We start from the raw sequence: 20,163 nt of genomic DNA on the forward strand, positions 1-20,163 counted from the left end.
TGTGGTTTGTGATGGTTCTAATCACTCTGACTGGGGATCTTTCACTCCTGCCTTGGCCTTTCTCTCTACCTCCCCTTCTACCCCACTCTCACCAACCCTCTTATTTGATAAATAATTATTGAGCACCTGTGTGTAAGCCATGGTGTTACAGACAATAAAGAATCTGTCTGTCTACAATGGGGAAGACCTGGGTACAATTCCTGGGTTGGGAAGATCCCCTGGAGAAGGAAATGACAATCCACTCCAGTCTTCTTGCCTGGAAAATCCCATGGACGAAGGAACCTAGCAGGCTACAATCAATGGAGTCACAAAGAGTTGAACACAACTGAGTGACTAACACATATGTGTAAGTGTTCCAGGGATTGGGAAATGGCTAATACAGGGATGGCTCCTATTCTCATCCTAGCAGGAAAGACAGATATCAGACAGTCTGTTACCCAATTAACCATTTAATTCTATGGTGAGTGCTTGGAAGAAGGATAGCATTACAAAAGCTTCTATTAGGCAGATCTGACTCTTGCAGAAGGATCCAGAAGAGTTTCCATGAAAGAGTGATGTTTGAGGACTATTTAAAAGATGTGTGGAGGGCAAAGAAAAGACCTAAAGGGTAGACCAGTTTCCCAGGGCTAGTAATGGGAGGGGGTACTATTATCTGAGGAGGAAAGTGTTGAAACCACACTAGAATCTGAAGACATCTGTGTAGACAGGACCAACTGAATGGAGATGTGACCTTTTATGAAGGACAAAGAGCACATGCAGACCCTGAAGGGAGAGAACCGAAAGGGTAAAGAATAAATATCCCAATCTTACTCTTATTCCCCTCCCTGGACTCCTGCCTGTGTCGCTCTACCCCTTTGACCTGTTGGTCAAATCTAAACAAAATACAGAGATTAAGAGGAGCCCATTGATGGAACCCATACATATTAGCCTCTTGGGATACAGAACAGGGTGGAAAGGATGAAGAATGGACCTGGAAAGGAATAACCACCACAAGTATTTTGGCCTTTAATCTGTGAGCAATGGGAAGTCATGAAAATGATTTGAACATAGAAATGCGTGGTCAGATTTGTATTTTACAATGATTCTGGCTACACATTGGTGGGAAGTGAGGGGATAAAGGAAGACAATTTCAGCAGGCATAGAGATAGCTGGAGGAGATGTGGTCTAGGCTAGACAATGGATGTATCTGAAACCAATTCAAGAGATAAACAACAGTTTAGCAATGGATTGCCTGTGGGGAGGGGCATGGGGAGGAGAGAGCTAGAGATGTGTCTAAGATGACCTCCAGTCTTTTGGGTAGGAGTTGCTGCCTTTGCTGGAAAAAAAAAAAAAAGGAGACACTGTAATAACCCCAGTGTTCTGGATAAGATCCTAGTTTAGACTCAAAGCTAGTGAGTTTGAGGTGCCCACAGGTCCTCCCAGAAGCCAGAACAGGAGCCTGGGTATTAGATAAGGTAGAGAAACTGCTAGACATCCTGTTCAGAGTCATCTAGGAAAGAAAAATGAGTGGTTCCCCAGACTTGAGGAATTAAATGACTTTTATGGATGTCTCCTCCCATCTGCTGGGAGGGCTGAGGCATTTGACACAGACAAGGATAACTTCATCTGTTTTTATTCTAATCCCAAACTAAACATTTGTGAAAAAGCTACTGTCAGGTTAGGAAAAGAGTACTGGTTAATCAAATCAGTTCCTGGTGCCAGATTTTAGGTCCCGTCAAACTTGTCTTTATCTGTACTTTGATAACTGACTAAATGCTAAAAAATATTGTCAATTACAAAGTTTCCCATCTTCCTCTCTTGATCTTTGCTTTCATTTTTTTTTCTTGAGATTTTTATAAAATCATTAAGTTCTAGAGTTAGAAATTATCTTAAAATTCATTTAGTTCCACCTCCTAAATTCCCTCCCTCAAGTACACCTGTATCCTTTTTATATAATAGACTAATATCATTTATGCATAGAATACTTAAGGGATTCTAAAGCTCCTCCAGGGAAGGAAACTCTTTCCCTCCCGCAGTACTGCATTCCTACCACACTTTGGACAGGTTTCAATAGGTTGATATGACTCTTTGTAATGTCCACCTCTCTCCCTCCCTGCTTTCCCTCTAGTTTTCTGGAGGAACACAGGTTAGATTCTCTTTCTCTCTTCTTACGACCACCCTCCCATTGCAAACTCTGGACCCCATATTGCTTCTTGGTCTTCTCTAGGTAGCAAACCTAGCTCTGCATGTCTTGCCCATCTAACATGTTTCTAACCCTTCAGTAGCTTAAGTGGCATTTTCTAACAGGGTATTTTGAATAATAAAATATTTTAGCTAAGATGTGACCAATGTTGAATACAGTGGAATTAGTCTGCATCAAGGTCTGCACAAATATACCTCCATTGATAGAGGTGTCTTTTCCCTCAACTACTTTTGCCATAGATCTGCCTTCTCTTCTCTTATCATATCACTAGGCTTTGGGATTTTTGTGATATTTGTTTGAATATCTTCATTATGTGGGTGACTAAACACTATTAATCTATTTGTGACCTCCTGGCAAGTTGCTCTTCACCATCTTAAGCTTGGCGACTTGCTTATTTTCTTCAGGGGGACCCAAAATTGGATGTGATGGGGTCAGGAGAGGTGGTCTTTCTGATGCATGCTGTGGCAATGACTGTAGATCCAGTTTAAGAATCATTTAAAGAAGTAGCATCTTTGCCAGTGAGGTCTTGGCAAATTCCTATGGTGAAATTAGATGAGAACGTATGTTGCTATGCTTCTTTTGATAGCTCCAAATCTGAGTCTTTCTCAATTTGCTGATTCTCAGAGGGAGATGTTAATGCTAAATGGCCTTTTGTGTTTCTAGACAAAAGTAATAGCTGACAGAACTAAATAAACCCTTGGGTCATTCAGCAGTGGTTCTCTGGTAATAATACGAAAGGATGAATTTTTACACCTATTTTATGGATAAGGAAATTGAGGGAAAGTTGAGATAAGTAAATTGCCTAGTGTCAAAGAGCCTGAAAGTGGCAGAAACATTATGGATATAACTTTATAGATATTAACAATCTGTTTATTTCTCTACAGACCCAAGTAGATTGCTCATTATCTTTTATTTTTCTTTCCATTTTATGCTCAGCACCTAGCAGGGTTCTGGGTATATAGTTGTTATTTTTCAGTTGTTCTGTCATGTCCAACTCTTTGCAACCCCATGGACTGCACCATGCCAGGCTTCCCTGTCCATCACCAATTCCCAGAGCTTGCTCAAACTCATTTCCATCAAGTCGGTAATGCCATACATCCATTTCATCCTCTGTCATCCCCTTCTCCTCCTGCCTTCAATCTTTCCCAACATCAGGGTCTTTTCCAATGAGTTGTTCTTTGTATCAGGTGGCCAAAGTACTAAAGCTTCAGCTTCAGCATCAGCCCTTGCAATGAATATTTAGAGTTTATTTCCTTTAGGATTGACTGATTTGATCTCCTTGCAGTCCAAAGGACTCTCAAGAGTCTTCTCCAACACCACAGTTCAAATGTATATGGGTATATAGTCGGCACTCAATTAAAAATGTATTGTATGGCTTGATATTTAAATTTGATTCTTACCTCTCCATCTGAGCCTCATTTTTATAAAGAAGATGCTTATTCCATCTACATTATATTTTTAAAGATTAAATTATGCTTAATCATATCAGGTGCAATTCCTCTCAAGAGGAATGGAGTTATTAAGAAATCAAATTACGAGCTATTGGCCATTTACTTGGGTGAGTCATCTGCATATTGATCATACCATGTCTGTCTTACAGCAGAATTAAATGCCCATTCAACTCCAGTCACATGGGAGCATGCCCAGCTGTCTACATCTTAGTTTAATGCCTGGTAGAGTAAAGCAAGTCCATGTATCAGGTGAATGGGGTTTAGTAAACAGTGGTAGGGGCACAGGTGAAGAGTAAGTTATATCCAAATTCATGGTTACTGGGGAGAAGGATGGATAGAAGGGATAGTTAGGGAGTTGGGGATGAACATGTACACACTGCTATATTTAAAATGGATAACCAACAAGGACCCCTTACATAACACAGGGAACTCTGCTCAATGTTTTGTGGCAGTCTGGATGGGAGGGGAGTTTGGAGGAGAACGGCTTCATTATATGTAGGCATGAGTCCCTTTTCTGTCCACCTGAAACTATCACAACATTATGTTGTTCAGTTGCTTGGTCACGTCTGACTCTTTGCAACCCCATGGACTACAGCAAGCCAGGCTTCCCTGTCCTTCATTATCTCTCAGAGTTTGCTCAAACTCATGTCCGTTGAGTCACTGATGCCATCCAACCATCTCATCCTCCGTTGTCCCCTTCTCCTCTTGATCTCAATCTTTCCCAGTATCATGGTCTTTTCCAATAAGTTGGCTCTTCACACCAGGTGGCCAAAGTATTGAAGCTTCAGCTTCAGCATCAGTCCTTCCAATGAATATTCAGGGTTGATTTCCTTTAGGATTGACTGGTTTGATCTCCTTGTTGCCCAAGGGGCTCTCGAGCGTCTTCTGTAGTACCACAGAAGCATCAGTTCTTCAGCTCTCAGCCTTCTGTATAGTCCAACTCTCACATCTGTACATGACTACTGAAGAAACTGTAGCTTTGACTATATGGACCTTTGTCAGCAATATTAAATTTTAAAAAAATTGTTTTTTAAAAAAGTGAGTTATATCAATTGTCTGGTGCTGTGTACTGGTGGATAATTGTCAGAAATGTTCCCATAGATTGGTCAGGCTGGCCCCGTGTAGATCTAGCCATTGAGTCTGGTCATTTAATATTACAGCAGAGAAACTTGGGAATAACAGGATTTAGCAAACCAAATGGCCTTCTTTAGAAAATGTGTGTGTTGCTGGGGTGATGGGGAGCAGCAGCAGTGATCCAAGCTCAGGATCAATAAGGGAATACATAATTTCCTTATGGATCTAAATATTTTATCACTTTCTAAACATTTTCTAAATCATTTTGGTGATTTCTTCTATGTTTTATTAGTTGGTAAACTCTGTTATTAGTAGAAAAGCCCATGAGGACAACCTGTCTCTAGGCTCCAAAAAGTGATTTGAAATATTGCAAAAGAAATACACATTACAACTATGAAGGGATTTCAAGTAAAAGCTTGTATTACATGCATCATAAGCAAAACAGGCTATCTGAAATTCTCCATTTTAGATCAAAAAGTTTTTAAAAATATATTGAAGTGGTTGAAAAAGAAGAATCAGGGCAAGAAATGAATGTTTGATTTTCATCACTCTCAAGATAAATTGTTCATTCTATCTTGTTACCAATAATGATAATATATTTTAAAACCATCAGTCAAACAGTAAATAGTGTAACATCTTACTCTGAGCTAAATATGTTTTAAAAATCTACATTATTTATGAACTTGCTACTTGCTAGAAAATTGATCTGATTGGGAAAAGTCCAGAGAGTTGCATTTTCTTGTTATTTACCTTCTGTTGCCACCAGCAGTTGGCTTTAGGGTTCCGAATGGTACAGCTGGAGAACATAAATACGCTTTAGGGAATATGAGAAAGGATGGAAAGTTTTCTAGGAATAATAGATTAGGCAAGTTATATTCAGATCACAGATTCTAATCCCTTTGCTGAAAGGGATTAGAGATGCTCTCCTAAGCAACAGAGCATCTATGGAAACTGCGAGTTCTGGTAAAATTTCTTTAGGAAAAAACTGGGCGTCCAGTTCTGGCTCCTCTATCAACTGAGTTCAGTGTGAATTTGACCAAGACCTTAGCCTAGGTGGGCCATGGTTTATATCTTTAAATAGGGATTCTGAATTGAATTTTTTTTTTTTTTCTGGATCTAAATAACTGTTCCAAAGTGTTTCACTTTCAAACCTGAAGAAAGTGGTAGAATAAAGACTGTGAAGTGGCGAATAGGTTGCCTTGTGACAGTTACTTCCTCTGTGAAAGTAAGATAATGGAGCTTGACTTTACCCACCTCCCAGGGAGAGCAAGAAGGGCAAGAGCAAGAGAGGCAGCAGCTATGCATGTGTTTTTCCTTTTGATAGCTTTATTTATTTATTTAGCTGTGCTGGGTCTTAGTTGCAGCATATGGGAATGGGATCTAGTTCCCCAAGCAGGGGTCAAACCTGGGCCCCCTGTACTGGGATTGTGCAGGCTTAGTCACTGGACCACCAAGAAAGTCCCTGTGAATGTGTTTTTAATGATGAAGAGTAATAGTCAAGGGCCCAACTGTACAGGGTAGCAGGCTTCTCTCTTGCTGCTTTAGGCTGGATGAATTTCATAGCTGTAGGTATGTTGTACAAGTTTCAATTCAGTTCAGCTGCTCAGTTGTGTCTGATTCTTTGCAACCCCATGGACTGCAGCACGCCAGGCCTCCCTGTCCATCACCAGCTCCTGGAGCTTGCTCAAACTCATATCCATTGAGTTGGTGATTCCATTGAACCATCTTATCTTCTGTTGTCCCTTTCTCCTCCTGCCTTCAATCTTTCCCAGCATCGGGGTCTTTTCCAATGAGTCAGCTCTTCCCATCAGATGGCAAAAGTATTTGAGATTCAGCTTCAGCATCAGTCCTTCCAATGAATATTTAGAGCTCATTTCCTTTAGGATTAACTGGTTTGATCTTCTTGCAGTCCAAGGAACTCTCAAGAGTCTTCTCCAACACCACAGTTCAAAAACATCAATGCTCTGTCACTTTCTTTATAGTCCGGCTCTCACATCTGTATATGACTACTGGACAAACCATAACTTTGACTAGACAGACCTTTGTTGGCAAAGTAATGTCTCTGCTTTTTACAAGTTTACTTGTTGGTAATAAAAAATTCTATGTATGTATGGGTATATACATACACATATTTGTACTGCCATCAGAGCTTCTAAGTTGAAGTAGTTCAGCTGAAAACAAAGAAATCAGTTGCATTTTTTTTTAATAGGCACAGTATTCCTTTAATGGGCTTCCCTGGTGGCTCAGATGGTAAAGAATCTGCCTGCAATGCAGAAGATCTGGGTTTGATCCCTGGGTCCGGAAGATCCCCTAGAAGGAAATGTCTACCCACTCCAGTATTCTTGCCTGCAGAATTCCATGGACAACATGCAAATTTCTGCTAGAATTTAAATAAAAAAAAAAAAGTTAAAAGAAAAATTTGAAGATTCCCTTTACCACTTTTGAAAATGGTGGAACACTGCAGTGACCAGCTTCAGATGTGATGAGACCAAAGCAGTCATCCTGTGTCAGTGAAGGGCAGGTCTTTGTACCTAGGACAGAAGTGTCCATGGACCTATAGATCAAAGGCATAGCAGCAGTCTGTTAACTTTTACATTTTACTGGGGAGACATTCTTTCACTCCCTCTTCCCTACCCCTTTTCATTTTCTTCTACAAAGAGCTCCAAATTGGAACTGAGATGTAACAGTACCTTGATTCCTAATATACTATTCAATAATTCTCATCAATCATCCACAAATCAGCAGGGAGACCAAGTCACCATGCAGTGGGTATTAGGTGCTTAACTGTATGTGATCCTGTATTAACTGCATGTCAGGCAGGCTCCATTTGTGACTACAAAGCGCTTCCTCCTTAAAGAGCACACAGTTAGATCCAGAATGAACACAAGTGGCTGAGTGATTTTGCTTAGTTAGCAGCCTCCTCATTTACAGTCTCTGACTCAAAGTGTGGCATGGGACAAACAGCATCAGCACCTGCAAGACATCAGAAAGGCAGAATCTCAGGCCCCACTCCACCAGCTCATCCCTTAGCTCGTTGGTCTGGATACTAGAGACATTATGTATTGATTTAAAACAGTAGTTCCCAAACTTTTTGGCATCAGGGGCTAATTTCACGGAAGACAGGCTTTCCATGGACCATGGGTGAGGGGATGGTTTGGGGATGATTCAAGTGCATTGCGTTCATTGTACACTTTATTTTCTGATCTAACACTGCCACTGATCTGACAGGAGGGACTGATCTGTGGCCTGGAGGTTGGAGACCACAGATTTAGAAGATTTGTTCTAGATCTGGCTGCATAGTCAAGCAATGTAAGAACTTTAAAAAATACTGATGACTGGGTCCCACCTACAGAGATTTTAATATGCTTGGTCTGGGATTTAGCCTGGGTATCATGATTTTTCAAAACTCCCTATATGATTCTAATATCCTATGTATGCAAATTTGAGAGCCATTGAATTAGACTGTATAGTAATTCATAGTGGAAGAATCTATTGGGTACTCACCCTGAATTACCCAACTTCCATTGTCCACACTTCATGTGTTGACACCCACTGTTTCGGGAGCCATGTTAACTTTTCTGTAGTGACCACCCCTTTCCATGACCACAATTCATGTCTGACTCTATCAGTCCTTCAAGAAATGTGCATCTCCAATGCTTTCTTCCCCCAGTCCATGGTTCTCCTTTCCTTCCTTGAACCCTGTATGACTTTAGCTTTCTTCCCAAACGTGTTACTTTTCACTTAGCAGTCCAATTATTTACACACATAGTTTGTCCCTTTTCCTAAGCTGTCAGCTCCCAGAGGGCAGAAGCTGTATCAGATTCATCTTTGTAACCCTTAGTGTCTAGAAAGCTGGGTAATGTGTGAATAGAATGGAGATGGGAAGAGAGAAAGCAGAAGGCAGATGCGCGGATTCTCTTCAAATTAGTCAAGTAAGATAGGTACACAAAGGGCACAAGAGTGGAATTTAGAATCTGAATGAAAGAAGGGAGATTTGTTAACTACATAAAGGGACAGATAATGTGGATACAAGTTGGAAGAAGAATGGAAGCAAGAGAGAACGATGGCATCCAGTAATCATTAGGCGTGGTTCTCTGAAAGGACAAGGCAGGAGGCCCAGGTTGGAGAGAGATGAAGAGCTGAGGTTCTTCAGAGCACTTTAAGGGCCAGGCCACCCCAGGTCCTGACACAGGCTGACCAGCTCTGCAAGGGAGGTTGTTATTTAGGGTCCATGATGCCTTTAGTGTGACTGTGTCCCATACTGCCTTCATCATTCCTCTCAGTCTTCTCAGAAGCAATCTTCTTTCAGGCCCAAATGAGCCAGCATGCTCCCAGAAAGTGGATATGAGTAGACACGCAGTCAGGATGCCTGGTAAAGTTCTCACCTGTGTGTAGTTCACCTTTCAGTAGATCTCAGCTTCTTATGCATTTCAGCATTGCAACTTACATCCAATCCATATGCATGCTTGAAATTTGTATCATTTTTCCTCCAGGAACTGTGAAACACTTAATAGGAAGGAAGCTTGTTTCCCTGCAGGCACCTATGTAGATTGCTGTTGGGCCTCCAGGGAAGACCCAAGAAAGTGACAAGTTGACAGGCAAGTGGGCAGTAGAGTATGGGAAAATGGACTCACCTAACTCTGTTCCAAGGGTCTCAAGATCCCAAAGTTTTATACCCCAGCTATGGTTAAAGACAAATATATTTCATCACAACTGCCTCTCTGCAGTCTTTACATTCTTACAAATCATAGTGACCATGTTTTTTTCTAGGTCCATAGGAAGCCTGATATAAAACTGACTTAAAGGAAAATCATGAAAGGCCTGGTGCTTTCCATATCCTCTTACAGTCAAATTTGATGCTGAAAAGCAAGGTCTTCTAGGCCATTCCTAACTCTTAAAAAGCTGGTCTCATTGTGTATCATGTCAAAAACATTCTACCAAATAGTATAATCATACAATAAGGATTGGCAGTATCTCACATGACTGCATATGAATGTAACTTTTCACTCAATAATCCTATTTATATCAATTTACTTTGAAGATTCATCTTCAAAAATTGAAACAAAATATGCACAAGTTTATTCATTGTAGTATTATTTATAATAGCAAAATATTGAGAACAATCTACATGTATATATGCAGAGCAGATTGATAGAATAAGTCACTATATGACCATGCAATGGAATAATATGCAGCTATAAAAATGAGAAATATCTCTATAAATTGATATGAAGTGATTTTCAGAGTATTTTAAATAGAAGACACAGGTACTATGCTATATTTTTGTAAGAAAGTATGGGAAATAAGAATACATAACCATTTTTGCAAAAGAAACATAAGAAGGATAAATCAGAAGTGAGTGAAACTGATCATCTGAAGGGGGTGAGTTGAAATAAAGAAGAAATACCAAAAAAGAGACAGAGATGTCTCTAAATGTACTGTTTTTATAGTTTTGATTTTTTGACCCATGTAATTTGTATTTTACCATACAAAAAATAAAATGAAATTATCAAATATGCAGAAAGATCCTAAAACTGAATATAAACAGAAAGAAATAAACCTATCCAAATATTAAATTGGTAAGATAACTATACAGAAGGAAAAAATCTAATATAAATAATTTTTGGTGATAGTAATTGGACTATACTTCTCAATGAGACATATTCTAAAAATAACTGTGAAGAAATTTTGAAACTTTCTAACAGTATTTTTTTGGTATTGATATGAATGTAATAATTTCAAAATCATTTGCATATATCACAGCAATGAGCAAAGGAGTAGATATATTGGTATCGTTGAGAACCAGGGAGGTTGAGAACTTGGAGAAAATCATTGTGGAGGAATGTGATACAAAGAAAGAATGGGAAAAAGAGAGGAAAAATCTGTAGTATTGGATTGGAATTACAGGTGTTAATGGGCTTCCCTGGTGGCTCAGATGGTAAACAATTCGCCTACAATGCAGGAGACCTGGGTTGGATCCCTGGGTTGGGAAGATGCCTTGGAGAAGAGAACTGGCTACCTACTCCCGTATTCTTGCCTGGAGAATTCCATGGTCAGAGGAGCCTGGTGGGCTACAGTCCATGGGTTTGTAAAGCGTTGGACATGACTGAGCAACTAACACTTTCACTTTTCACACAATAAAGATAACAAATATTTCCATCATTTAAAAAAAAATTCTACCAGAAACAAAGAATGTAGCAATTGACTTTTTGAATTTGAGAAGTCAAGGCAAAGATATCTTAAATTTTCCACATAATACTAAATGCTAAATAGTAGTACTAAATACTAAAAAGTAGAAAGGAACATATGTTTAAGTCTCATTTCTTTCCTTTGCTGGATTTTCTTGTCTGTAATATCTGTAATATAAGATTCATGATGGCTGCTTAACTGGTGTGTGTGTGAGAGAGAGAGAGGATATAAAAAATAGAAAAAATGCACTAACATGGTAGCTGTACAGAGTAAGAACTCAACAAATGTTCATATGTTCACTTTCTTCTTCCTTCACCCATTTTTATTTCTATTATTTTCATTCCTTCTTAAAATCTCAGGGCCAGAGAGCCACTTACCCAATGACAGATAAGTGCCTTAAGAAGAACTGAAGTTTGTAATCCCATAAACTGTAACCTTCCAGGTTCCTCTGTCCATGGAATTCTCTAGGCAAGAATACTGAAGTGGGTTGCCATTCCCTTCTCCAGGGAATGTTCCTGACCCAGGGTTTGAACCCAGGTCTCCCACATTGGCAGGCAGATTCTTTACCATCTGAGCTGCCAGGGAAAGCAAGAAGAGAGTAGGGGAGTAGAAGCCATGGACAAAAATGGGGGACTACAGTCGTCTTTATGATGACTGTTGCAAACATTTTTGATTGGTCAAATGTCCTGGCATAGAATTTCCCAACCTCAGTACACACTTCTGCTGTTGACAATGAACTCTCCCCTCATCCCTCCTCTTCCTCCTACCCCTGTCCCATTCCCTTCTCAGCCTCCTCTTTCCACACAAGGACAGAAAAGTTGGATGCAACCTTTCCCTTCATCTAAAACCTGTCTCCCTCTACCCCTTTCAGAGGAAAGAGGATCAAGGGCAGGCAGTCTGCAGTCTTCCTAGTTCCTTGTCCAAGAACTGGACAGGGGCTCGCTTGTCACCATGGCAAAGCTGAGTGAGGCTACTTGATCCCCCATTTTCTTTTACGTTGTCCACAAGCCACCCAGTTGACTCCTTCATCCTCTTCTTCTCTCCAGTTTTCAATAAAACAGAAGGAGAAACAAAATCTTGGGACTGGTGGGAAAAGTAGAATGGGCCAAAGAAGTCACCTAGTTTGTGAGATCTTAGTTCTTGATTTAGCTACAGTAGGGCCCACAGACTTCATGGGTTTCTTGGGGCAGAGCGACCCATACTGGTTGCTGAGGTAAATGCCATAAATAGAACCACAAAAGGAGACAGGACAAGCCTTTCCCCATCACCTCTGCCGTGAGCAATAGATGGCAGATGGTTCTCCAGATTGCTAAAGCAGAGGTTTCATTTCTTTGTCCGTTGGATTGTGTACTGTTCCAAAAAGAAACTACCTTTAGTAGGAAAGGGATTCCCTGGTGGTTCAGATGGTAAAGAGTCTGCCTACAATGCGGGAGACCCAAGTTTGATCCCTGGATCAGGAAGATCCCCTGGATAAGAAAATTGCAACCCATTCCAGTATTCTTGCCTGGAAAATCCCATGGACAGAGGAGCCTGGTTGTCTATAGTCCACAGGTTCTTAAAGAGTCAGACATGACCGAGCAACTTCACCTTCACTTTTCTTAGTACGAAAGGTTTTGCATTCTAAAGGAAAAAAATCAGTAGTTTGGGCATCTCATATATAGGTAGGGCATTGCGGGCAGTCTCCTTACTTGAATGTGTATTTCACATTCAGCAAATATGCTACCTTCTTCTCAAAGTCTTTCCTGTGTCCCCAAGGGAGCTGCTTCTCCTCTGGGAATTGAACGCCCTTGATGCGTACCTCTCCTGCAACACTTAGCACTTTCTGTCATGTGTTCTGCTTTTGTAGGTGACTTGTCTCTCCCTCTTGAGGATGTAAGTCATGGCTGGCTTATTTTTGCATTTCTCATAGGCTTTAGTAAAAACTTTTATGACAGGAAATACTGTATATGTACATATGTGTGTATACACACACACACACATATATATATAGAGAGAGAGCATTTACTATCATATATATATATACACACACATGCATACATACACAGTGAGGAACAATGACAAAGAGGAGAATCATCTCTATGACACCTGTAGGAGTCGCCCATGGTCCTATAGAGCCTCTAAGGTCCATATAATTTCACCCAAATTCAGAGACTCACCACTTTGTGCCACTGATCTTGACAATGCAAAATTCTTATTTTTTAACTCTTTTTTTGTGTGTAACAGATGTTTGTGAGCATCTGTGAGATGTGAACCTCTTCACAACTTCTTCCTCATATCTTTGATATCAACTCAAGTCTCATCCCAATCTTCCTAATGGAGAAAGACCTGACTCGCCTCAAAACCAAACTCCCCAAAGGATGGATGTGTTGCCTGTCTCAATTTCCTCATTTTCTAATCTCACTTTAGTTCCCATATTCCAAATGACCCCAAATAAAAGGGCCCTCTTCTCAACACTCAGCTGTATGCATCATTCCTCCTTGAAGCACTCTTCTCCTGACTCCTATGACACTCTACCAGATTTCCACTCATGTCTCTGTTGACTGATTCTTGATATCCTCTGCTCCTCATCATCTCTACCTCATCTTCAAATGCTGGAGTTCCCAGGCCCCAGTCATGGGTCCTCGTCCACTTTATGTTCTCTTCACTCTTTCATCCACACCCAAGGCTGCAATAACACATACCACACAGTTCTTTCCTATTTGCTTTTAAGCAAATCTTCATTCAGTCCAACTCCGAATGCCCTACAATCTAGAAGACCTTGGCAATCCCACCCATCCCAGTATTGATTAATTATGAATTCTCTCACAGAAACAGAACAGATTAATGGTTGCAGGAGCAGAGGGCAAGGGGGAGGTGGGAGAAGTGAATGAAGATGGTGTAAGATGCAAACTTCCAGTTGTAAAATGAAAAAGATCTGGGGATGTAATATGTATATGGTAACTATAGTTAATAACACTTTATTGTGCATTTGAAAGTTGCTAAGAGAATAAATCATAAAAATTCTTCAAAGTTCTCAGCACTTAAAAAAAAGACTATAACTGTGAGGTGATGGATATGTTAATCAACCCTATTGTAATCATTTTGCTATATATATATATATAAAATCATCATATTGTACACCTTAAACTGACATAATGTTATATGTGAATTATATCTCAATAAATCTATAAAGAAAAAGAATTTCTTATTTTTCCAGGGGTATATTGCCCTTGAATGTGTGGCAGAAAAAAATAAACTATGAGATCGAAACTATCTAAAATGTGAATAAATAAATGGAGAAACAACTTATCCAGAGGAAACGTTTTGAGTGTAGAAATAAGAAATCTAGGTGCAGATTATAATCTTTGCATTGCTTTCAGATCCTGTTGGTGCTGCGCTTTCCCACTGCAGAGTGAGGCCCATGTAATGGTCTGTTTCACGTGCCTTCACAGAGAAGGATGTGTCTCTTCTGACAGTTAACAGGCCTGGTCCATGCAGCTGTCTCCAAACTAACAGCAAGTCCCCTTGCTTATCTCTAGCAATTCAAAAAACTGCCTTTTCCAGTGGGTCTATTCATAGCTTGATCAAGATTGTTTTTTTAAAAGAAGATGTATTCTAAAAAAAAAAAAATTCCTGAGAGAGACTGAGATGGCACACTTAAAAATCATCCAAGCAATTGAGCCTTCTGGAACTTTTTGTTTTGCAGCATGCCTTTAGGTGTGGAGCTTTAACAGTGTGAGACAAGCTCATGGAATTTAAAATCAGTATATGTGTCACAAACACTCAAGTATCTGGAGCTTTGTGTAGAGCATTTCCCCAAATTCTTTTTTATCCAATGCCTTCTGTTGGCATAAATTATATGACTGCCATCCTGTTATGCTCTGTTCTTTGAAGGCAGGTCATGGATTTTCACCTTTGTATCCTCCATAGCATAAACACTCTGCTTTTTAAAGAATAACTCTAAGTGACTATTTGTTGAAATCAGTGTTATCAGCAATTTTGCTTTGTATATGGAAGTTCTTCTGCTTCTGCCCTTCTCTGTGGCCTATAAAAGTCACTCAGTCATGTTTGACTCTTTGTGACCCCATGGACTGTATAATCCATGGAATTCTCCAGACCTGAATACTGGAATGGGTAGCCGTTTCCTTCTCCAGGGGATCTTCCTAACCCAGGGGTTGAACCCAGGTCTCCCACATTGCAGGCAGATTCTTTACCAGCTGAGCCACCAGGGAAGCCCTCTCTGTGACCTGGGATGTCCCCCACAGACTGACCCCAGAAGGATATCTCACTTGGTTTCATCTACCATCTTCACAGCATTGCATGCACTGGACTTCACTGGCTCCCCTCTCCCTATCAGACCATATCTTTCCTGTATCCTGAGCCATCTGAGATGCTTTCTGTGAAGTGTTGATAGAACATGCTGCTCTACGAGAATGTGGTGGTTGCTAATGGGTTCACTTTTTAATTCTCCCAGTTAATATAGTTATAACTAGTTGGTTACAATAGTGTAGCAACAATAGCAATAGTTACCATTTATTATAAAAGTGCCTGGCATATAACTATCGACATTGTAATCACCAGTGACAATGACCATTGTTATTAATAATAGCCAAATGAGCATATTGAGCTCATACTGCACCAGGCTGTTTTTCTCTTGCCTATCTCAAAGAAGATATTGGAATTATAGTTATTTTGTGTCTGGGAGTTGATTTAGAGTTACAAGTCATTTAATTTCTTTTTAAAAGCATACAAACTGTGTATACAGGGGTGTGTGTGTGTGTGTGTGTACATGCACACGTGTTTCTCTTCGTTTCAAAGCAATTCCAAAGCTTTGTGGAATGGAGTTATGTATGCAGGTTTTGGCATCTAGCTGTGCTTGTGCTTAGTCACTCGGTCGTGTCTGACTCTTTGTGACCCCTTGGACTGGAGCCTCCACCAGGCTCCTCTGTCCCTAGGGATTCTCCAGGCAAGAGTACTGGAGGGGGTTGCCATGCCCTCCTCCAGAGCCTGGGTTCAAATCCAGCTTTGTCACAAGCTAACTTCTGTGATCTTTGGCAGTTTACTTAACCTCTCTTTTTAAAGAATAGCACTTTCACCTTTGTAAAAAGGAATAATTATAGTATCTAGCTCATAGTATTTGTGAAGATTAAATGACATAATGAGTGTCTGTTGGGTCATACAATAGCACTCACTAGTGTACATTGCTTTTCTTTTTATTATTACTGTTATTTTAAAAGAACTGGAAAATACAGAAAAGGAAAAAAGAAAATAGTCACATACAATTCCATTTTTATAACCATTAGTAACATCCCAGACTATATGCTTTAGATCTTTTTCTACTTATAGATATGCCTATGTTCAGTTTTTGTAAAATTAGAAATTATTATATATCACCACTTTATAAGTTTACTTTTCTTTGCCTAATATACACTCTTGTATGTTGTATTGAGTTGCATATTAGTTCATTATATGTGTGTTCTGTAATTTATTCATTGGACATTTAGATTGCTTTGAATTTTTCACTCATGAATACCAGTAATGTGAAATAATCTAATTACCTTTGGGGTTGTATTCAGATTAATTTCTTGGCAATTTATAGAAAATCATTTAATAAGCTATAGATGTAAAACATTTAATACTTTTAAATAAATTTGCAAATTGGCTTTTATAAAAATTTTAATTTTATTTTCATCGATAGTATATGATGATGATTCTAGTTTCCATGTAACCTTGCCAAGCCAGTATAATATATATGTGTGCATATACCTTATCTTACCCAATCTAGTAACTTCTGTTGAGCAATATGGGGCAAGTTGTTTTAATTCTGAGCCTCAGATTCCTGACCTGTAAAATTAACTAACAAGAATAGAATTCAGAAATACAGTCACAGGTTTTAAAGTTGATATTGATTCCAGAGCCTCTCCGTGCTCCATATGGGAAGTGTAGCTCAAATGAGAAAAGACTGTAGTGAAGTTGGGTTAACACCAGATGAGGCTGAGGGGATGATTGTCAGCGAGCATTTCCCTGGCGCTGTCATGACTGCTCAGAATGTCTCAGTGTTTATCAGTGTTCATCAGACATGCATATTCTAATTCAGAGGGTGATGTGCATAACATATATAATTAAAATCTATTTTATTTTATTGCCATCTGCTTTGCTTTAAAATGCATGCTCCATAAGGACAGAGATCTTTGTCTTATTTATTGTTGTATTTTAAACACCCAACACAGAGCCTGACGTGTAGTAAAGTTTCAGTAATAAATATCTATTGAATAAGCAAATAAACTGAATGAATCTACCCTATACCTTTCCAGAGGCTTCACCCTCTGGCAAGCAGCAGAATGCCCTCCCCAGGATAACTGTAGATGAGCTGCCATGACTGGGACCTCTTTCCAGAAACCATTGCTATGTCCCATGACACAGTCTTTCTCAGATGTGTTAATACGCGCAGACTGGTTAAGATACAACCTCCCCTTCTAGAATCCACATACTTCACAGAAATATTGGGTCTGTCTACTTGAACTCATGTTGGTTGTGTTAATAGTTCGACTGAAGAAGAGTATTATTTCCAAGTTCTTAGGGACACTTTCATTGCTGCCCCTTAGTACTATGTAGAACTACCACTTATGGACTAGTTGAGAGAATATTATATGATATAACATATAGTAAGAAAGATAGAACTGTTCATCTAAGCAATATGCTGTGGTGTTTAAAAACACAGGACCCAGAGTCAAATTTCCTCAGTTCAAACCTGGATTCCAAAATTTAATAGTTCTGTCAACTTCAGCAAGTTACTTGATCACACAGTGTTCAGTTTTCTCATCTGTAAAATGCAGCTCGTACCTACATTATAGAATCAACATGTGGGTGAAATGAGTTAAAACATATGAAGAAGTAGAAATAGTAAGTGAATATTATTACTATATCTGTAATACTTGCATTGAAAATTTACTATGTGTCAAAACCCAAATTTATATTACTTCAGATAGTCTTTAAAACAACTCTGTAGACTGACCATTATTGTTATTCATAACTCATGAATGAGGATATTGAGGTTCAGAAGGTTTTAGTAATGCTCTAAAATCACATAGCTAGTGAATCGTGGAAACTGGGTTTAAATGCAGGTGTGTATAAAATATTCTCTCATGGAGAAATTTTTCTTAGGATTAAAATATCTACATTCTCACTGACATTACAATTTCTAATATCTGATTTCTAGTATTTTTAGTCATGCTTACAACCCTAGAACATTTTTAAAGAAACTAGCTTGAAATGAATGTGAATATCTAAGCAACCATCTGTGGGTCTGAGGGTCTATAGTTTCTAAAGACTCTTACAGTCACTTTTAGTGATTCAACTGTGGTCCAGTTTACGTGTCTCTGTATTTCTTTTCCTAGGACTTAGAAAAACTCAGTCAATTACATAGTTAAATACAATTTAAAAACTATAAGGTGACAAAAGATGACCAAAAACAGATAATTTGCATTCCATGGTGCTGGTTTGGTAAACATTATAATCTCATCAAAAGAACAGCTATCCTTGAAGATCAAAATGTAATGATTTCAGGTTTCATTCAGCAGTGTGTTGAAGTTACAGGCACTCTAACCCAACAGTGATTCTGTGGGTATGGAAGTGCCCTGACATCAGCAGTTGTAGAGACTCATGCACTCTAAAGTAACTGGTTGACCAAGTGCCCTGTGAGTGGCCAACATCCTTCTCATCACAGTAACAGACTTGAAATTTGAACCCTTTTCAGATATCCTAGCAGACAAAACAATAAAACTGAAAAGTAATCCATTTAAAATGTCTGTGCCCTCTGTATTTGCGGGCATGATTTGCTATGCCATGTTTCACGGATAATTTTTTATACCCCTGAGATATGTGTTTTCATTGAAGCACACTGCAAAACGTTGTGCTATCTTTTGCCAGGGGAATGAGTTGTGATATTTGGTAGGCAGTGTCCTGAGAACTAGCATTGCTACAAATTAGAATAGTGGTAATTTGTGCATCGTGCTTATTCAGGAAGCCCATTAGAATGTTAACTCTGATGGCATGGGTTTACACAGGATTCAACTTGATGTTTAAAGATCCTATTTTTCTCTTCAACAGGTTAATTATGTATGGATTTGTGAAGGCTATGGTATATGCTGACCAGCTGAAAAATGGAGACTTTCATTTCACTGACTGTTTGTTTTTTGGTTCACTGATGTCTGCTACAGATCCAGGTAATTGCCCAAATAATATATTTTCTTCTTTCTGAGAGTCAAACATTTAAATTGAATTTTTCTCTAAAGAGCATCACCCGAGTCAACATAATTCCTTATTCCTTTTCACCTGCAGTTGACATATCTGTTAGTGATTTTAAAAAGCAGGCGAATATTCCAGCAGCACTCAAAAAATGGTTCTCAAAGCAACTTAAAGTAATGGGGAAGACTCTAAAATTCTCCATTGTTCGCTTCCCTAGAACATGTAGCCATCTTGACTTATGGCTCTTAATTCTTCTCTGTTTAAGTTGTCTTCTTTCAAGAATGCTCCATTGCAGTGGTCCCCAACCTTTTTGGCACCAGGGACCAGTTTTGAAGAAGACAATTTATCCATGTACCAGCCAACTGGGGGGTGGGGGGGGCGGTGAATAGTTTGGGGTTGATTCAAGAATATTACATCTATTAATGCCACCACTGATCTGACAGGAGGTAGAGCTCAGGTCATAATTCCAGCAATGGGAAGAGGCTGCAAATACAGATGAAGCTTCATTCATTCAACCACTGCTCACCTCCTCCTGTGTGGGCCAGTGCCTAACAAGCCATGGACTGGTACTGGTCTATGGCCCAGGGGTTCAGGACCCTTGCTCTATTGAGTTAAATGGTAAAAGATAATTTTGAAAATTGATTGCTATATAATGTTTCAAGCATATTAAGAATAAGGAAAATAGTAAAAAGAGTTGTCATATACCCTTCATATTATCAAATTATGATAATAATCAAATTTGGCCAAAGTGTTTTATCAATATCCTCCTACATTCCTTCTCACTATGACTGAATTATATTAAAAACAAGTCTCAGACATTGTATCATTTTATTTGCAAATGTTTTAAAAAATGACAGTTGTCATTATGAAACCTAAAAATATTAACAATCTTAATATTATCAAAGTGCTATCCTCTGTTCAAAAAGGCAGAATTTTCTTGTTGTCATTATCATTATTAGTTCATGTAGTAGTTTGTACAAATTAGAACCCAAATAAGGGCTACACATTACAATTAATGGATATGGCATCTAGTATTTTTTT

At 39.1% G+C, this 20,163-nt stretch overlaps 1 protein-coding gene across 9 annotated transcripts in view; it reads left to right on the forward strand.

Annotated features, from left to right (window-relative positions):
* SLC9A9 (solute carrier family 9 member A9) overlaps window positions 1-20,163 on the forward strand; it is an 804,336-nt gene that overhangs the window by 315,381 nt on the left and 468,792 nt on the right. For all 9 annotated transcript variants that reach the window (XM_044946316.2, XM_044946314.2, XM_044946321.2 and 6 more), the window contains one exon: window positions 18,985-19,100. In XM_044946316.2, coding sequence (XP_044802251.2) covers window positions 18,985-19,100 — 116 coding nt within the window. The remainder of the gene's footprint in view (window positions 1-18,984; window positions 19,101-20,163) is intronic.

The sequence above is a fragment of the Bubalus bubalis genome, chromosome 1, assembly GCF_019923935.1.
Source record: "Bubalus bubalis isolate 160015118507 breed Murrah chromosome 1, NDDB_SH_1, whole genome shotgun sequence".
Taxonomy (NCBI): Eukaryota; Metazoa; Chordata; class Mammalia; order Artiodactyla; family Bovidae; genus Bubalus; species Bubalus bubalis.